The sequence below is a fragment of the Chanos chanos genome, chromosome 8 (assembly GCF_902362185.1).
Source record: "Chanos chanos chromosome 8, fChaCha1.1, whole genome shotgun sequence".
In the NCBI taxonomy this organism is placed as follows: domain Eukaryota; kingdom Metazoa; phylum Chordata; class Actinopteri; order Gonorynchiformes; family Chanidae; genus Chanos; species Chanos chanos.
The window spans coordinates 14,965,789-14,985,405 of NC_044502.1; the positions used below are offsets into that span (position 1 = coordinate 14,965,789).

General features: G+C 38.9%; 1 protein-coding gene and 1 non-coding gene across 2 annotated transcripts in view; one reads left to right on the forward strand and one right to left on the reverse strand.

The window, feature by feature from the left end:
• Positions 1 to 6,437: 6,437 nt before the first annotated feature.
• The window catches only part of LOC115819332 (B-cell receptor CD22-like), a 32,220-nt gene continuing 19,040 nt past the window's right edge, over positions 6,438 to 19,617 (reverse strand). The window contains 8 exon segments of the mRNA XM_030782896.1: positions 6,438 to 6,533; positions 6,890 to 6,944; positions 7,053 to 7,140; positions 7,327 to 7,593; positions 7,833 to 8,081; positions 13,558 to 13,675; positions 14,349 to 14,531; positions 15,010 to 15,203. Of these exon segments, the coding sequence (XP_030638756.1) occupies positions 6,438 to 6,533; positions 6,890 to 6,944; positions 7,053 to 7,140; positions 7,327 to 7,593; positions 7,833 to 8,081; positions 13,558 to 13,675; positions 14,349 to 14,531; positions 15,010 to 15,203 (1,250 nt within the window).
• On the forward strand, positions 18,317 to 18,435 carry LOC115819876 (5S ribosomal RNA). Its single transcript, XR_004025550.1, has one exon. It is a non-coding gene; the product is annotated as a 5S ribosomal RNA (ribosomal RNA).

Here is a 19,617-nt window from a genome sequence, read left to right on the forward strand (position 1 = left end):
GAAAGAGACAGACAGAGACAAACAGAGAGACAGAGAGAGATTGAACTGTTGTAGTTAGAGAACGTGTGTTTGAAAGACTGAGAGAGAGAGACAGACAGGCAGATAAACAGACAGACAGTGAGAGAGACAGAGAGAGAGAGACAGACAGACAGACAGCCAGAGAGAGAGGGGGGGGTGAGAGAGACAGTGATAGAGAGATAGAGATAGAGCTCTTTGTTGACAGCATTGCATGTGTGTGTGTGTGTGTGTGTGTGTGTGTGTGTGTGTACAGAGATAGAGAGAGAGAGAGAGAGAGAGAGAGAGAGAGAGAGAGAGTGAGAGTGACATAGAAGAAGTGAATGACATAGAGAGATAGACAGCACTGCATGTTGTAAATGCGAATTTCTTGCACTTAAAACCCTAAAAAAAATTTTTTAGCATTTAATTCATTTCACAAGATACATTTATGCCCGTGACTCAGAAGAAAAAATCTAGTCACTTTTCCTTTGCTTTTATTAATCTTTTTCATGATCTCATATCCATGTGTAAAGTACGACTGACTCACTACATTATTTCATATCTCATTTTGACAGTTAATGGACAATGAGAGAAAGACATAATAGATAGAAAGGGAGAGACAGACAAACAGTGAGTGAGACAGAGAGAGACTGACATCATTGCATGTTTTAAAATGTAAACTCTTTTTACAGAAAAGCCTAAAACCCTAAACCCTGAAAACCCTATTTTAGCATTTAATTCAGTTTATAATATACATTTATGCAGGTGACACAGAAATAAAAGCCTGTCACTTATCTTTTGCATTTGGCTTGTGAATCACATGAAATACTCTGACAAGACACTGATTTTTATAACAAATGGAGTTAAACATTTTAATTAACTAATGCTTATTTGAATAATCATTATTTAAATACATATTCGTTCATTCTGACTTCGTATTTTCAGGTTTTTTTCCAGTTGCTATGTTACATTGTCATGTTCTTGTTATGTGGTGTCAGACATGCACAGCTGTTAAACACAGTACAAGTCTCTTCTCAAGTTCAGTTGTGATGCAGTAAACATGACCCTCATCTCTCATTCTCACTCAATATATAACAGTATAATTATCACAAAGAGAAATCATTCATCTACACTACTCATACATTTCAATGAAACTATGCTTATTAAGAACAGAACACTAGTGTATTTGAATGGTTCTAAATATGAAAAATCATAATGTACTTACTTGGAGGAGTAGAGTTGTGAGATGTTGAAATGACAAAAGCAGAACTGTTGAGTGTGAAGAATGCACTTAATGACCAAACTCTAATACAGGAAGAGGAAGATCTCTCATGAATATTCAGTTCTCTAAATAATGTCACCATCATATCATATATATCATATGTATTACACTAAAGGCTTACACTGACATATAGTACATGAAAAAAAAAAAATTTAATGTATAGAATGGCCCTGTTTGACAGTAGAAGTGATACTCGTGCAGATCACATTAACATATTACTGAATATACATCAGAACTCATTTAGCCACTACAGCCAGTCTGAATTTCATCTGTACATTCAATACATGAAATTTTAGTTTTTTTCTATGATCTTATGTACACAGACACACAATACCGAGAAATTACATACACACTACAATATGACATCCTTATATGCTGTATGTACATTCATAAGTTTTACGAAACGTTAGTGAGGGAATGAGGTGATGCTAATGTGCTGTTTTTGTTTTTTTAAATTTTGAGAAATAGTGGTGAATGAATGAAGGTGGATTTATGAAGTCAGTGGAAGATGCTGATACAAAGTGAACTTCCTTTTTTGGCGTCAGACATGTGAATTTTGACCAGTATGAGTGTTAATTATAGTCAGGACTGTGAACCGTGTGGTTTTTTTCAAGCATTGCACAAACATACATGACATGAGTTACTGTAAACACTCAGGCCCAACTGCAGTCTGTCTGGATCATTCCACTGAGGATAAAACTCAGCAAAATAACAAGCATGATCACGGACTGCAACATGACATATCAAGTGACTTTGACTTATTTAGTAAAGTGACCTCATCTAGTACATTACTTTGTCATTTACAAAAATGATGTTGAAGTAGAAAAAAGGAAGAGAGGGCAAATCAGCCATCTTGTAGGTCAGAGATAAATTAGTGTGAAGTTTTCTCATCAGAAAAACAGGAAGTTCCCAACATTAAACACAGGCTATGATGTACTGTACACAGTGAAGCACTCCCTCTACTGATGACTGTACACCCCTGAAATATACTCACTTTTTTTTCTTTTTGACCTGAAATGAGGTTCAGTGCTGGTCATTACTGGCCCGAGGTGTTCTACACCCTCCAAATGCGTCTGCATTCTAACAGTGAACAAAAAGAAATGAAAGAACCATGTTGTATTCAGTACAGGTGGTAAAATATCTCATATCAGTGATGATGATAGGAGAATGGCCGCCCCCTTTCCCTCTTACTGTGTCTGTCACTCTTTGTTCCACAGACTGTTGGAGCCTGAATGAGTCAGAGTATTCACTCAATGAGACCCTGGCCATGTGTCTGGGTGTCTCTTCCACTTATGGTCTTGTTATGCACAGTAGGATCATGTGTCTGTATTGTAACCATCTCTACAGAGTTTTATGTATCAGACTGGAGCACAAGTGAGATGGAGTCTTCTCCATCAGAATCATTTTGGGACCCATCTGTAATCTCTTCGTCCTCTGGTCTGGCCAGTAAAAGCTGAACTCCATCCTCAAGGATGGTTTCTCATGTACACCATCAGGCCTTCCTGAGATGCTGTATGTGAGGCTTTCTTCTCAAATTGGAAGCTCTCTTCCAAACATCAGGTAAATTATATTCACATACCAAACAATGTGATTTGTTTGATTTTGTACATTTTAAGACAAGATAGAAAATGAATGAAGGTGGAGATATGAAGTCAGTGGTAGATGCTGATACAAAGTGAACTTCCCTTTTTTTGTGTTCAGACATATGAATTCTGTAAAGTTCAGTATGAGTGTTAACTATAGTCAGGACTGTGAACAGTGTGCTTTTAAAGTGTTGCACAAACATACAGAACATGAGTTACTTTAAACAGTAAACATTTTAACCATAACAAGCAGGCCCATGGACAGTTAAATTACATATGCAGTAACTATGACATATTTTCCTCTTGACTTCGAAATAAGCTTTGTGAGCCCTCCTATCATCATAAACCCCATGTATGAGCTATTATAAAAACAGAATGTAAATGAATGCATTAGAAATGTACCTTCTTATTTCATCACACAAATGTTTTAGTAATATTCTCACTGACAAAAACAACTTTTGAAGTGAAAATAAAGGAACTGAAGACAGGCCAACCAAACAGATTAGCTTTAGAAAAACAGGAAGTTGTCTGCTTTAAAGTAGCACAGCATCTTTTAACAATTATATAATTCACAAGAAATTCTCAGAAAACACATACTTTCTTTTATATAACAGCATATAGTTTTATATGCTGCAGCAGAAAGAACATATTTTGACAGCATTCAGACCTGAGGGTATCATCATGTACAAAGTGAGGGATAACTATAGTCATTACAACAAACCATGGTTTTAAAAGATCACACACACATACAGCGCTCCAGTTATTACAGACACTCAGGACTAACTGCAGCCCCTCACAGTAAGTCCAGTGAGGATCAATAACCCAATGAGTCAGGATTCATCACCAAAAACACTGACCTTTCCAAGCTTTACAATAATCACTTACTTAAGTCATCACTATGACTTATTTTCACTGCTTCCTCAAAGCAACATTTATGAGGATAATGTTTGTTTGTTTATTTATTTATTTTATTTTAGAAGAAAAATTTGCAGTCAAACAATAACCACAGAAAAAACGAGGTAGTTGTCTAAAACGTGGAACTCTATGATGTTTAGAGGTTCAGCACTCCCCCTACTGGTGGTTTGATTATTTTTCCCCGTCTACTTCTTTGTGCCTCTGCACCAAAAATAGTGTAAGATGTTGTGAAATTATTGAGTTGAAAGTCATTCATAGTGTTTATTTTCTTGACTAGTTCATCTCCTCTGGGGTCCCCACTTCTCTGACAAGTCCTCACTGGCACCTTTGAGCTTCTTGTCACAGCCACTTCTGGGCAGACTATGGGTAGGCCCTGAGGACTTGGTTAATGGTGGTCTGGTAGAAAACCTCTTCTCTTGTCTGGAGTGTATGTGACATACCTGGGCCATGTGCTGTGTGGTGAATGAACATGGCTCAGTTCAGCATCTGAGACATTTGTGGAGCTACAGCTGTAGGAAGCACAGTTTATAGCAGGATGTCAAGCTCTAAAGTTTGGCAGTGTTGGGATTTAAATCCAGCAAAAGACTCGACATCTTAAAACTAAATTAGCTCGATTATTTAAGCATGTTAGAGAAGAGATAGTTGTCATTACAGAAATAAGAGCCCATCTTAAATCTTTAAATCGGATAAAAAAAAAGAAAGAATTTGCAGCAACAAGCTCAAAGTTCTTACTGCCTGCGTTACCATGAACCACCTGAGGTGATAATGAGTTCTGATCGGTTGATCATATTCAGGATTTGGGTTTGTTGATCTGATTATAGATCAGAGATCTAAGTGTCACTAAGTGTCAACAATTCTTAGATAATTCCATTTAATCCAGTGATGAATGCAGACCTACAACAACAAAAACAAATTCAGACCAAATTAAAAAAAAGGGCAGGGTTTGAATTAAGGTAGTCTGGGTAGTCTGACTCCAAATTAAGACTTGGACCCCCCAGGAGGTAAAAACAGCAGTTGGGGGGGGGGGGGGGGGGTGAATTATTTATATAACCTATGGGATATACCCCTGGAGAAAAATAAACGTATTGTGAACCACAATTTTTTTTTCACCTCAGCATCAGTAAGAGAAGTTCAAATCAGGGATTTGAAAAACAAAAATCTGCAGTTTGTAGTTATTCACCACTAAAGATACTAACAACATCTCAACATACCATCATTATTGCAGTGAACAGAGACGTTAAAGGAGCTTATTGGACTGTACAGTTCTTAGTGGAGCCTATTGTGAACCTACTGTTGACTTCTGAATTCTTATGAAGCCCAGTATGAGAGATAACTATAGTCAGGACTGTGAGCAGTGTGGATATAAAGTGCTGTACAAACATATAGAATGTCACTGTAAAGATGGAGTTATGAACGCATTAGTAATATGGTCTTATAGAGGAATGAAAACTTATGAAGTACAAAAACAAACAAACAAACAAACTAGTGTATTGTGATAACGTGGAATGGTGATCATTAATCAGCAGTCATTGTGCATTAATTAGACCATTCACTGACCAATCAGAATCAAGTATTCAATACTGTTGTACAAATACAAATTCCTCAAATAGGACTGTTTCATAACTTTAGTTTCAAAAGGTACTACGGCTGAAATCTGCACTCCGGTGAGAATTACCTCCCATTAGTAATCTGTTTTCTATATTTGTTTGCATTGTTTTGTTTTGCTTTGTTTTCTTTGCTTTAAAAAACTCCAGTATGATTTCTGTGATTTCTTAAGGCCAGCAGAGTACTTACAGAGGACCATGTGTTGTCGTTGTACTGAACACATATTTATTCTAGTTACTGAATTTACATACAACATTTTATATTCAGAACAGTGTTTTGAAAGCTCACATTCACCAATGGCTCTGCAAACCAAGTACTTCACTGCTTGAGAAGATACATCATGTGAAAAATATACATTACAGAAGCATTATGAACTACAAAACCATCAATAACAAAAGCAGAGACACACAAAGAGACACAGCTCTTAACAGACACTGTACACTAGTGTTCCCCAGTCCTGTTCCTGGGCATCCACAGCTCTGTCTATTTGATGTCTCTCTCTGCTCTAACACACCTGACCCCACTCATCAGTTAATGACCAAGCTCTTCATTCACTGAGTGAACTGTGGGACGAAGTGAGAAAGTGCAGAGCTGTGGGTCCCTGGGGGCAAGATTGGGAAACAAAACCATACACATCTCTGACAAAACACATCAAAGCATTTTCTAAAGGCAAAAATAGGTTTCTCAGTTTCAATGTTACAAAAACCTGACATGACAAATGTAAAGGAAACTGACTGTTGGTTTCTAATGCCTTACTCATTTTCAAAGAACATATTTAAACACTGCATATTAAACACTCCTCATGACTAAAACATGTCACATTCATGTTCTGTATCAACATAGTGACCAAAGATCCTCATGGTGTTGATACATTTATATAACATCAAATATAAATGCAGTCAATTCACTCAGTTGCATTCAACCAAACACTACCAACTGATTACACATCAAACCTTTTCTACATAAAACTCTCTCCTACAGATTTCATAGAGTGAAGTGTAGAGATTTTAGAATGTGTCTCTTTTCATCCTGGTCTGGTTCAGTTCAGTGTGTTTCTATGGCGACTCTCTCCTCTGTAAGGTCTCATACTCTGAGTCCTGAGCAGTTCTCTGAAGAGCTGTGTACATTTCACTGGATGAGTTCTTCACACTCTTAAAGAAAACACAAACATAAACACAAACACAAAAAACAGTTTACAATAGTACAGGAAAAACACTGAATGAATCCAGGACAGATGTTGAATAAAATCTCTTGTTCATCACTGAAACTGAGAGATATAAATAGAGACTCACAGCCAGAGTGTCGTACTCAGAGGAACTGGTCCTGAGATCAAGAGCTGTGTATGTGTCATCAGCAGGTTTAGGATGGACTCTCTGGAGAGAGAAAGAGAGAAAGAGAGAGAGAGAGAGAGAGAGAGAGAGAGAGAGAGAGAGAGAGAAATGTGATTTTTTTTCCAGAAGTGGTGCACTTGGAAAAAAGTTCCTGAACTGCTCTCCAGCCTGTTCACCTGTCTGTGACTCTCTGGACTTCCTGTGTTCTCTCTGGAGCTGGACTTCCTCTTCCTGTTGTTCAAATAAAATGTTGTCTTGTTCATGGCTTTTTGTGGAAGAAAGTGCAACAATGTAAATTCAGAGAGTGATTCTAAAGAGTAAAGCATAATAAAACTTCACCTCCCCCATAGAAGACCAGTGATAACCACAGTGACAACCACAGCAACTGAAACTCCAATGACAGCAAACAGAACAGTTCTGAGTTTCCCTGATCACAGAGAGGGAGAATTACAAAAAATTAAATATTAAATGAATCATCATTGAAATCTAATTTGGTCATAGAAACATGATTATCAGTGTGTGATTAAAACATAAAGTCATTTCATAACAAACTGAAATCAAACCTCTTCATCAGTTTACCTCAACAAATTCACCTGCTTCAATCAAGCCTTACCTGGCAGTTCAACTAAAATCACAGTCGACTTCTGAACTCCAATCTGATTCTGTGCCTCACAGTAGTAATGTCCACTGGTCTCATGTGTCAAAGTCAAGTTTAGGTTTTTCTCACTGCCAGCTTGAGAGGTTTGGTCATCTCTGATCTTATACCAGGTGTATGTGTGAACTGGTGGGTTGGCATCACTGCTGCAGGTCAGGGTCACTGAACTGCCCTCCACTATTTCACCAGAGGGACTGACTGACACTCTCATGTTCTTTGGAGCATCTGTACAAGAGGAGAGAGTGATCACAGCTTTGAAAATCATACAAGATGTCACACCTTCATCTCCTCCTGTCTGTCACAAGACCTATCAGTGTTCGCACAAAATGTTTCTTACGGTGTATAATGAATGAAAGAACAACTGATCATTTACTTTTCTGTTCACTCTATGAATTATATGTGTGTAAACACATCTGTGCTATAAAACATCAGTGACTGAAATGAATTCTCACTCAGACACTCACATCTGACACTGAGAGTCTTTACAGGTGAAGGGAGATTCTCATGGTTTCTTATGGCACAGGAGTATCTGCCTGCATCCGCACTGCTGACTGAGTCCAGAAAAAGGATGTTGGTGTGTTTATTAGTTACATGCTGTCTGTTCTTGTACCAGATGTATGAAGGGTTGTTACTCAGCGTACAGGTGGTGTAACAGGTCAATGTTACTCTCTGTCCCTCTCTCACTGTGTCAGGACTCACTGTCACCTGCAGGTCTGAGTCACATACAGATGTCCAGAGTCAATTCCCCAGGACCAATCCTAGTGAAATCGTTTCAGTAAATACTCTGAAATGAATATCTCATTTATTACCTGTGACTCTCAGAGAGACTGGGGGTTTGCCATGATATTTGTCTCCTTGTTTAGACAGAAATCTGAAATAATATTCTCCAGAGTCACTCTCCTTTAGATTTGTTATTGTCAGTGTGTGATGATTCTTTTTACTGTCATATTTCACACGTCCCTGATATTCCAGTTTCTGAATCAGGTCAACAGGCTCTTCAATTTCCAACCGTTTATTGAACCAGAAAGTCTTAGTGACTGTGTGATGACTGGGATGTGTGTAAGAGCAGGATATGTCCACTGATGAGTCCTTTAAGGCACAGATACTCTGACTGGTGTAAGTTACACTCCAGCCATTCTGACTCACAACATCTGTAAGATCCACATATGAAACATTACACACTACCCCAGTGAAGCAAAGCTCTTCAGGACTTATGTTAACTGACAATACAAAACTAAAAGATGAATACTGTAAATGGATTATATGTTGATGTGGTGTGAGTTCAAAGGCACAAAGCCTGAACAGTAGGGGAATTTAATCTTAAATTAATTCAAACATTAAACATTAAATTAATTCAAACATGTCTGTAGTATGGCCTATTCACTTTTAAAATTGAAGAGAGAACCTGATACATTTTGGTCTGCTTTAAAGTCACACAATGCTTCACATATTACTATGAAAATCATCACAAAACTGAAACATTAAAGAGATTATACCTGGAACAGACCACAGCGATATCACATATATTATTGCTGTATCTTTCAGGTACATTGTAGCACCCAGTCTGTACAAAGAACATCAGGTATGAAAATGAGATTTTAAAACAACACAGAACATGCCCAGTGTTCTCCAGATGAGGGGATTTTTTTATGCCTGAAAAATGAATATCTAATAACATTAACATGCAATATTTTTCACCATATTACTGAAAGGAATAATACATTACTCATACACTGATGTCATAAACCAAGATGTTTAACGAAGTTATTGAATGAGCATGATTAGTACTGTGTCATTAACACTAATGTGAGAGAGGGACTGAACTCTATGTTGACAGCATTACATGGGTGTGTGAGTGAGAGAGAAAGAGACAGACAGAGACAAACAGACAGACTGAGAGAAAGACAGACAGGCAGGCAGGCAGATAAACAGACAGACAGTGAGAGAGACAGAGAGAGAGAGACAGACAGGCAGACAGCCACACAGAGAGAGAGAGAGAGAGAGAGAGAGAGATAGAGCTCTTTGTTGACAGCATTGCATGTGTGTGTGTGTGCATGTGAGAGAGCAAGTGTGTGTGTGTGTGTGTGTGTGTGAGAGAGAGAGAGAGAGAGAGAGAAAGTGAAGAATGCACTTAATGACCAAACCCTAACACAAGAAGAGGTAGATCTCTCATGAATATTCAGTTCTCTAAAAAATGTCCCCATCATATGTATTACAGTAAAGGCTTTCACTGACATATAGTACATGAAAAAAGTTGTTTTTAATGTATAGAATGGCCCTGTTTGACAGTAGAAGTGATACTCGTGCAGATCACATTAACATATTACTGAATATATATCAGAACTCATTTAGTCACTACAGCCAGTCTGAATTTCATCTGTACATTCAATACATGAAGTTTTCGTTTTTTTCTATGATCCTTTGCACACAGACACAATACCGAGAAATTACATACACACTAAAATGTGACAACTCCATGCGTTGTATGTGTATTCATAAGCTTTAAGAAATGTTAGTGAGGGAATGAGGTGATGCTAATGTGCTGTATCTGTTTATTTTTAAGTTTTAAGAAATAGTGGTGAATGAATGAAGGTGGATATATGAAGTCAGTGGAAGATGCTGATACAAAGTGAACTTCCTTTTTTGGCGTCAGACATGTGAATTTTGACCAGTATGAGTGTTAATTATAGTCAGGACTGTGAACCGTGTGGTTTTTTCAAGCATTGCACAAACATACAGAACCTCACTGTAAAGATGGAGTTAGTGTAAACACTCAGGACCAACTGCAGTCTCTCTGTATCATTCCGCTGAGGATAAAACTCAACAAAAATAACAAGCATGATCACAGACTGCAACATCACATATCAAGTGACTTTGACTTATTTAGTAAAGTGACCTCAACTAGTACATTACTTTATCATTTACAAAAATGATTTTGAAGTAGAAAAAAGGAAGAGAAGGCAAATCAGCCATCTGGTAGGTCAGAGATAAATTAGTGTGAAGAGTTTTCTCATCAGAAAAACAGGAAGTTCCCAACATTAAACACAGGCTATGATGTACTGTACACAGTGAAACACTCCCTCTACTGATGACTGTACACCCCTGAAATACACTCACTTTTTTTTTCTTTTTGACCTGAAATGAGGTTCAGTGCCAGTCATTACAGGCCCACTGCGTTCCACACCCTCCAAATGCGTCTGCATTCTAACAGTGAACAAAAAGAAATGATAGAACCATGTTATATTCAGTACAGGTATTAAAATATCTCATATCAGTGATGATGGGAGAATCATCTTTGTTCCACAGCACAGACTGTTGGAACCTGAATGAGTCAGATTGTTTACTCAATGAAACCCTGGCCGGGCCGTGGTCTCACAGGAGAGTCATGTATGTGTATTGTAACCATCTCTACAGAGAGTTTTATGTATCAGACTGGAGCACAAGTGAGATGGAGTCAGAATCATTTTGGGACCCATCTGTAATCTCTTCATCCTTTGGTCTGGCTGGTGAAAACTGAACTCCATCCTCAAGGATGGTTTCTCATGTACACCGTCAGGCCTTCCTGACATGGTGTACATGAGGCTCTCTTCTCAAGCTGAGACTTTCTTCCAAACATCAGGTAAATTATATTCACATACCAAACAATGTGATTTGTTTGATTTTGTACATTTTAAGACAAGATAGAAAATGAATGAAGGTGGAGATATGAAGTCAGTGGTAGATGCTGCTACAAAGTGAACTTCCCTTTTTGTCATGTTCAGACATATGAATTCTGTCAAGTCCAGTATGAATGTTAACTATAGTCAGGACTGTGAACAGTGTGCTTTTAAAGAGTTTTGTACAAATATACAGAACATGAGTTACTGTAAACACTCAGGACCAACTGTAGTCTCTCTGTATTGTTGTCGTGAGGATAAAACTCAAGAAAGTAACACAACAAGCAGGCCCACAGACAGTAACACTACACATGCAGTAACTATGACATGTCTTCTTCTTGACCTCAAGACAAGCCTCGTGAGGCCTCACATCATCTGGAACCCGCTGAATGAGTTATTATAAAAACAGAGTGAAAGTGAACGTATTAGAAACATATTTTCTTATTTCATCACATGAATGTTTTAGTAATCCTCTTATTGACAAATAAGCTTTGAAATAAAAAAAAAGAGCTGAAGACAAGCCAACCAAATACATTAGTGGCAGGATTTTACACTGGAAAAACAGCAAGTTGTCTGCTTTAAAGTAGCACAGCATCTTTTAACAGCAACGTAATGAATTCACAAGAAACGCTCAGACATCATGTACTTTCTTTTATATAACAGCATATAGTTATATATGCTGCTGCAGAAAGAACATCTTTTATAGCATTCAGACCTGAGGGTATCATGTACAAAGTGATTGTTAACTGTAGACATTACAAACCATGGTTTTAAAAGATCACACACACATACAGCGCTCCAGTTATTACAGACACTCAGGACTAACTGCAGCCCCTCACAGTAATTCCAGTGAGGATCAATAACCCAGAAAGTCAGGATTCATCACCAAAAACACTGACCTTTTCAAGCTTTACAATAATCACTTACTGTGTGCGAACTATGACTTATTTTCACTGTTTCCTCAAAGCAACATTTGTGAGAACTCATAAACTGAACGACCATGTCTGATTAGTTGATTGGTTATCAGAATCAATGTATCTCAGTAAAACATTCCTCAGCTTGCTGTTTTATTGGAAAATGTTTGTTTCTTATTTTAGGAGAAAATTTCAGGTTTTAGAATACCCACGAAATGAAGAGCTAGTTCTCTAAAACTTGGAACTCTTTGGAGTTCAAGGTTCAGCACTCCCCCTACTGGTGATTGGACTTCACTGACCGCCCCCCCCCCCCCCCCCCCCCCCCCCCCAAATCTATTTCTTTGTGTCTCTACTCTGAAAACCATCAGGAACTTTTCATGATGTCAGAAATTGCCTACAGCACTATGTGACAAAACAAATCTCTCCACCTTAAACTATGAACATCATTCACTGTAGCACAAACACAAACAACAGTTAGAAATAGTACAGGAAAAACACTGAATGAATCCAGGACGGATATTAAATTAAATCTCTGATTCATCACTGAAACTGAGAGATATAAATAGAGACTCACAGCCAGAGTGTCGTACTCAGAGGATCTGGTCCTGAGATCAAGAGCTGTGTATGTGTCATCGGCAGGGTTAGGATGGACTTTCTGGAGAGAGAGAGAGAGAGAGAGAGAGAGAGAGAGAGAGAGAGAGAGAGAGAGAGAGAGAGAGAGAGAGAGGTGAATTTTTCCAGATGTCGTGCACTTCAAAAGGTTCCTGAACTGTTCTCCAGCCTGTTCACCTGTCTGTGACCCTCTGGACTTCCTGTATTCTTTCCCTCTGGACTTCCTCTTCCTGTTGTTCAAACAAAAGAAAAATATATTGCAACACAAATAAACAAAGGACAGATTGCATCTTTCAAAAACTTTACTTAGTAAGACCTCTTCTGTAACTCATGGCTTTTTGTGGAAGAAAGTGCAAAATGTAAAGAGACTGAATCTAAAGAATAAAACATATAAAAATCAACCGTTCTACTAATTGTCAGGGAAAACAGGGGACTCAATTGCAGACTCACTGAAATTAATGAGATGTTTATTTTGCCAGGCAAAAGTCTTTCAATACACTTGACCGAAATCGGAATCCAAAAAACAAGCAGGGGTCATACCATAGAGCAGTCAGAGGCAAGTGAACAATCCAAAAACAGAAGGCAAAGGCAAATTCCAGAGACAGGCGAAAGATTCAAAACCAGGTGCAGGGCAAGGCAGGCAGGCAGAAGAGGCAAAATCCAACAGGCAAACAAAGTCAAAAAACAGGCAGAGGTCAAGAACAGAAGACAATCAGGATAACAAAAGGCTGGCACGACACACTGTGGAAAGCGGTACGAACTGACAAACAAAGGGTAGAACAGGCAGGGTTTAAATAGACAGACTAATTACAACTTCAACGAGACACAGGTGAGCACAATGACAAGTGAGGGGCGGGGCCAGGGCACATGGAAAACCAAAATAAACAAAAGCACATGACAAAACCAAAAACAAATGACAGCTAACTCCAACATGGCCAGCAGGGGCACAACAGGGGAAATAGTTCATGCAGGAACCCTGACACTAATAACGCATCTATCTGTCTTACAGTCCTGATAAAGAACATTCTTCTTATACCAGGTGTATGTGTGAACTGGTGGGTAGGTATCACTACTGCAGGTCAGAGTCACTGAACTGCCCTCCACTATTTCACCCAAGGGACTGACTGACACTTGCAATTGTTTTAAAAGTTATCTGTATGTGTCTATATCTTATATGTATGTATCTTATCTGTAACTCGTCCTGTATCATTTTTACTTATGAAATGTGTGACCAACATGAATTTTTAGATAAAATGGACAAGCCTGCATGATTTTAAATGTAACTGAAATTCATTCAATTTTTCATCAATTTTAATAACCTCCAGCAAATGAAATTTAAGCTTACAAACTGCAGGAGAACGTAAGCCCTCAAATCCTTTAACTGCACAGGAGTAGCTGCCAGCATCCGCAGTGTTAGACAGGTCAGTGGTCCTGGTGTTTCCATAAGTTCTGTAAGGCTGTCCGTTCTTGTACCAGAAGAATGTGGGATTGTTACTCAGAGTGCAAGATGTTTTACAGGTCAGTGCTTTTGAATATTCCCAAGAAGTGATGTCCACCTTTAAATCTGAATGAAGTTTAGCAAAGAATATCTCCAAATGCTTTTCACACTAATATCTATATCTATTTCTATATCTATATACTGTGGCAATGTGTGTGTGTATGTGTGTGTGTGTGTGTGCATGGGTGCATGTGTGTGTGTGAGAGAGTATGTGTGTGCATGGGTACGTGCGTGTGTGTGCACGTGTATTACAGTTGCACAGAATATTTGTACAGAATTACCTGTTATGGACAGACTGACTCCACTTGCACCTGAATATTTTCCTCCCTCCTGGTTGGTCAAAAATCTGAATTTATAATTTTGTGCATCACTCTCGCTCAGATCTCTTATTCTCAGAGTGCAGTCACTCTTTTTGTCTCCTCTGAACTCCACACGACCCTCATAGTCTTCATCCAGACTCAGGTCTGTGGGCTCTACCCAGTACTGCCATTTAGTAAACCACAGAGTTTTAGTCACTAAGTGCCAGCCTGGATGAACTGTTTTGGTTGATACTGGGTTAGCAACATGTTGGTTTAGCTCTGCAGTCACTTTAGTACCTGTGGTTCTGTGATTTTTTGACACAATGTGTTTTAGTGCTCTACAGTCACGTTCACAGAGTTTTGGCTTCCGTCCAGAATTACGCTTCCCAGAAGTAGTTTTCCTTAGTTTCTGGTATGTCATAATGACTTTAGAAACAGTTCCTCTTGATACGTTAAACAACTCATCAGTTTTTGTTACTGAAGCGCTTGCCATTCGTGTTCCAACAATTTGCCCTCTTTGGACATCTGAAAGTTTATATATATAAACTATTTATATTTTACATGGAGGAAAATAGGTGTGAATTACCTGTCACAGACAGCATAACCCCAGATGGATCAGATATCCAGTCACTATTCCACGTTTTAAATCTAAAGTTATACACTCCAGAGTCACTCAGTCTCAGTGATCTGATTCTCAGCCCACAGTTCCAGTCATCATACTCCACACGTGTCTTGTACTCGGGGTCTGTTCTCAGATCTCTATCCCACCCTCCAGAGATTTGAGTCCTGTACCACTCTTTACTTTGGACTGGGTAACCATTCACTGTGTAAGTGCAGGGAATGTACACGTCTGTCCCTTTAAGAGCACAGATGTTTTTCTGAGAGAGAGTCACACTCTAACCCACAACACCTGGAACACAGTCACACACAGCGAGGACTTAATTAAACACGAGGCCAAAGTGAGACATCCACATTTTACTGTGTTGACACCATTAGAGGGTGTTCACTGATAGTGTGATTGTTTGTGATTGTGACTGTTGATAAACTATGTGTGAATGGAAAGTGAAAATCCTGTGAGTGCAACAGCAGAGCTGCACTGAACAATCACCTAGTATAATAGCTACTATTTTATCATATATGCTCTGTTAATACATTAATAATTACACATAAATAAGAGACACCTCTAAACATAAAGTAGAGAAGAGAAATAAATATGAAGACAATTACCTCTCAGACAGAAGAAAGTTACAGCTACAAATATGACTGGTGCTCTCCTGAATGCGGCCTTATTAGCCTGAAGTTATATATATGTATATTATAACTAATATTACTTGATCATGAAGTAACAGACAACAAATGATAAGGATCATAAAAACTGAATATAACAAAGTCACTGAACAGCAATACAATAATGTACATCAGTGAAGTGTAACTCCATATATACTCACCATATGGACTGGAGACTTCAGCTGTCAGTTACTAACTGGGAGATGGAAATTTTCATATTCAGTCTGAATGTTGTCTGAGTACAGTGTGCTGATGCATAACAGACCTGTTTCCCCCTTTTTTCTTTTAACTCAGCACGTACAGTGCGATTGCTAAATGACTCATTAAAATGCATTTTCACTCTCTCAGATGACAAAATATCTCTAAACTGTTCTGCTTTATTAAAGAGGAGATGAGGAGAAAGTGGATAATCCTCTTTTGTAAAAAGTCTTTGTGTATGTATTCACACTACAGTTTCAGTGAGACAGAGGAGCAGTTGTTTCATAATAAGAGGAAACAGTAAGTTGCTTCACTTTTCAAACGCTATAGCCACGAAGGAATTCAGTCTCATTTGTCTAAATGTGAGGGCACCATCTACTGGACCTCATAGGCACTGCGTGTTAGTGAGGGCATTCTGTTAAGTCTTGCAAAACAAAGCTAAGATTGAATAAACAAAACAACAACTTGGTATCAGAAACCCTCTGAATGTGAGACAAACTCTGAGCAGACCCTGTTGCATGAGGTAGTGGATTGCAGGTTGACATATTTGAATAAATGATAAGAATCTCTCATTAGATTTGTCTTCATTCAACTCTGCTACGAAGGAGGTGCAGTAGACTCAGTCTAGAAATGTCATAATTATTCTCCAGATTTCCCTGGACTGCAGCTGTCTTTCCATGTGGATGCTGTCCAGGGTTCTTTAAGGCAAAAGGAAGTGCAATGCAGCACAGTCTCCACTACGGGAACCATTTCACCCTACTTATCATGCAGCTCAATGAAGCAGGAGACTTCCTCTTATTCTGGGGAGATTTCTCCAAACATTGAACTGTTCTCAGCCATGCATAATGACTGGCTTGCCATGTGTCCTATTTTTTTTTCTTCTCAAGTCATTTTTGTATTAGAGTACATTACCAATATATTCACAAGGTCAAGAATAATGAGGTCTGGATGGATTAATACAGATATTCTGTTTAGTACAAAACATCCTGTATGGGTTCTGAGCTCACATAAATAGTGTGTTTACCATTTCATTTTATTTAGTAGTAGTGAGTCAACTTAAAATACACTGTAGACACTCAGGTAGAATAACAAATTTTCACCGACTTTTCATTTGAATCGCTATCATATCAGTTTGTTGTGTGTTCTTTTGACTAGACTTCTGTGTGATGTTACCAGTTGCTTTGTTCCAAACTGTGCCGTCATTTTTGTGAAGCAAACTATCAGATACAGGATCAGTCTCTTGTTAAGTTCAGTTGTGTCGCAGAAAACTGTTACTTCACCTCCTGTTCACAGTCAGTATACAACAGAACAATTATCCTAAAAAAGAGCTTCATTTATTTATGATGGTTGTCTATTTGATTAATATATTGTTAGTATGAACACTACATTATTCAAACGTGTGTTTGAATAATTTTAAATATTAAAAAACAGAAGTACTTACTGTCTGATGAGTCGAGCTAGTAGATGTTGAACTGTTGAGTGTGAAACACAGGTAGACACACCTTCCTTTTTAACATGCAGCTCTTTAAATAACTTCACCATCATTTGCATGTCGTTATCATATTGGAAATAAAATGTGCTGGATACACTGTTTGATCAGTGTGTGTTTATATTAAAATATAAAGTAGCAGCCTAAATATCTCAGCTAATTATATACATTTCTGCTCAAGAATGAATAAGAAATCAAATGCAGCTTTGTGAACTGTGTTAGGACATCTTGGCATGTTGGTGTGTTGGCATGTTGACCCCCTCCACTGGGAGAAAACGTGGCACAATGTATCTTAGCAGTGAGAGGGGGCTAAGGGTGTAATGCTTTTTGTTACTGTTATTTAGAATAACATGTATTGGATTTTTAAATTTCTTTCTCTCTCTCTCTCTCTCTCTCTCTCTCTCTCATTCCTCACTCATCCTCCTACTCCTCAAAGCAAGACCCCATTTTTCTCCATTGCTGGACTGAGAATGCCACTTCAAATTTGAGTCACTAATTAAAAAATCATTATGCCCCAGGAAAAGTAACTACACATTGCAGCCACATACTGACAACAACGTGATTTAAAAGTATTATTTTCAGTTGAATGATTTTTTATAATCTCCTAAGAAACAGTATAAGAAATATGAAAGTCTGGGGTGGTGCATGGACAGGTGAAAGCGTCACAGCTTCAGATACACTCTCAGAAGGTTCAGAAACATTCACATCAACAGGAGATGAAATGCCTTTGATTACATGAGGTGCTTCTGCGGACTCACAGCATCGTCCTCTAAAGCGGGTCTAGTGCAGCGTGTGAGGCGGCGCAGTTTGAAGAAGTTGTTGCAGGTTCCAGGTGCTCTGTGACGTCATAATGTGCTGGCGCAAGTCGGGGTCGGTGTCGCCGGTATTTGGGCGCGCATCAGTGCCGGTGCGCTCTTAAAGCGAGGCAGGAGTCGGAAGCCAAACGGCGGAGCCTTTGTTCATCTTCAAATGGCGCTTGTACCGCCGCAGCGTTCGCTTACGGCCATACCACCTTGAGCACGCCCGATCTCGTCCGATCTCGGAGGCGAAGCAGGGTCGGGCCTGGTTAGTACTTGGATGGGAGACCGCCTGGGAATACCAGGTGCTATAAGCTTTCTGTTTTTTCCCCTTGTCTCTCTTTCTCTCTATCTCTTGTTTGTCTTTCCTCGGCTCTCCGCTGTCAATCCGGGTGATTTTCATTTCGTCCTTTTTTCGTTCTCCCTCCCTCTCACTCTCTCTCTCTCCCTCCTTCTCTCACTCTTTCTCTCACTCTGTCTCTCTCTCTCTCTGTGTCTGTCTGACGACAATGAAGTATATCTGTAGCACTGAAGTAATTTCTTGGTTTGGAAGAAGACCTGTTTTACTGCATTGCATATTGCTGTATTCGTTTATGCTGCCATATGAAGTGTTATGTGATGTTTAGCCTCGTTGGAGGCGTTTGATGGGGTTGTTTGCGTCGAGAGAGCGGAGGATAGAGCAAAGGAGCGAGATGAATTACATTGTGGTTTTATCGAGACAGTGGTCAAAGAAGAAAAAAAGGTATCCTGTTTAAATCGGGTGCAATGCAGTGTGTGAGGTGGCGCGGTTTGAAGAAGTTGTTGCAGGTTCCAGGTGCTCTGTGACGTCATAATGTGCCGGCGCAAGTCGGGGTCGGTGTCGCCGGTATTTGAGCGCGCGTCTGTGCCGGTGCGCTCTTAAGACTGATCTTACCTATACAAAACACTGATGCAATCGCTGAATATTTTATCACTGAATGGTCTAAACCCGTGTTCTAGAGTACCTGCATGGCGTTTAATTCAAGAAACGCACATAAAACAATGCAACGTGGCCCGATTTCAAAACAAACATCTCAGACTGATCACTTCTTCCTGTGCCCTGAACACAACCAAGTCAATAGGAAATTTCCTTTAAACATCAGACACACAGGGAACGATGAAAATGGAAAGCTTGCCTTCATTAACGGCAATATACTCAGTCATTAAGTAGCGTTCATATCCATATACTGTCCGAATGACCTAGACAAAGACTTTTTACCTATATTGGCAATACGGCATTAGAACTAACAGACTGTTCCCTAGTGATGGGTGGTGATTTAAATGCTGTCCTTAACCCCATTCTTGATAAATATAACCCAGATGCAACATCTAATCTTCATCCAACTTGTTGAATACACTTATCAAAAAACTTAATCTAATTGACCTTTGATGTGCATAGAATACTGCCACAAGAGATTACTCATTTTATTCCAAGAGACATAAAACACAAGCGCTATTTGAAGATGAGCAAAGGCTCCGCC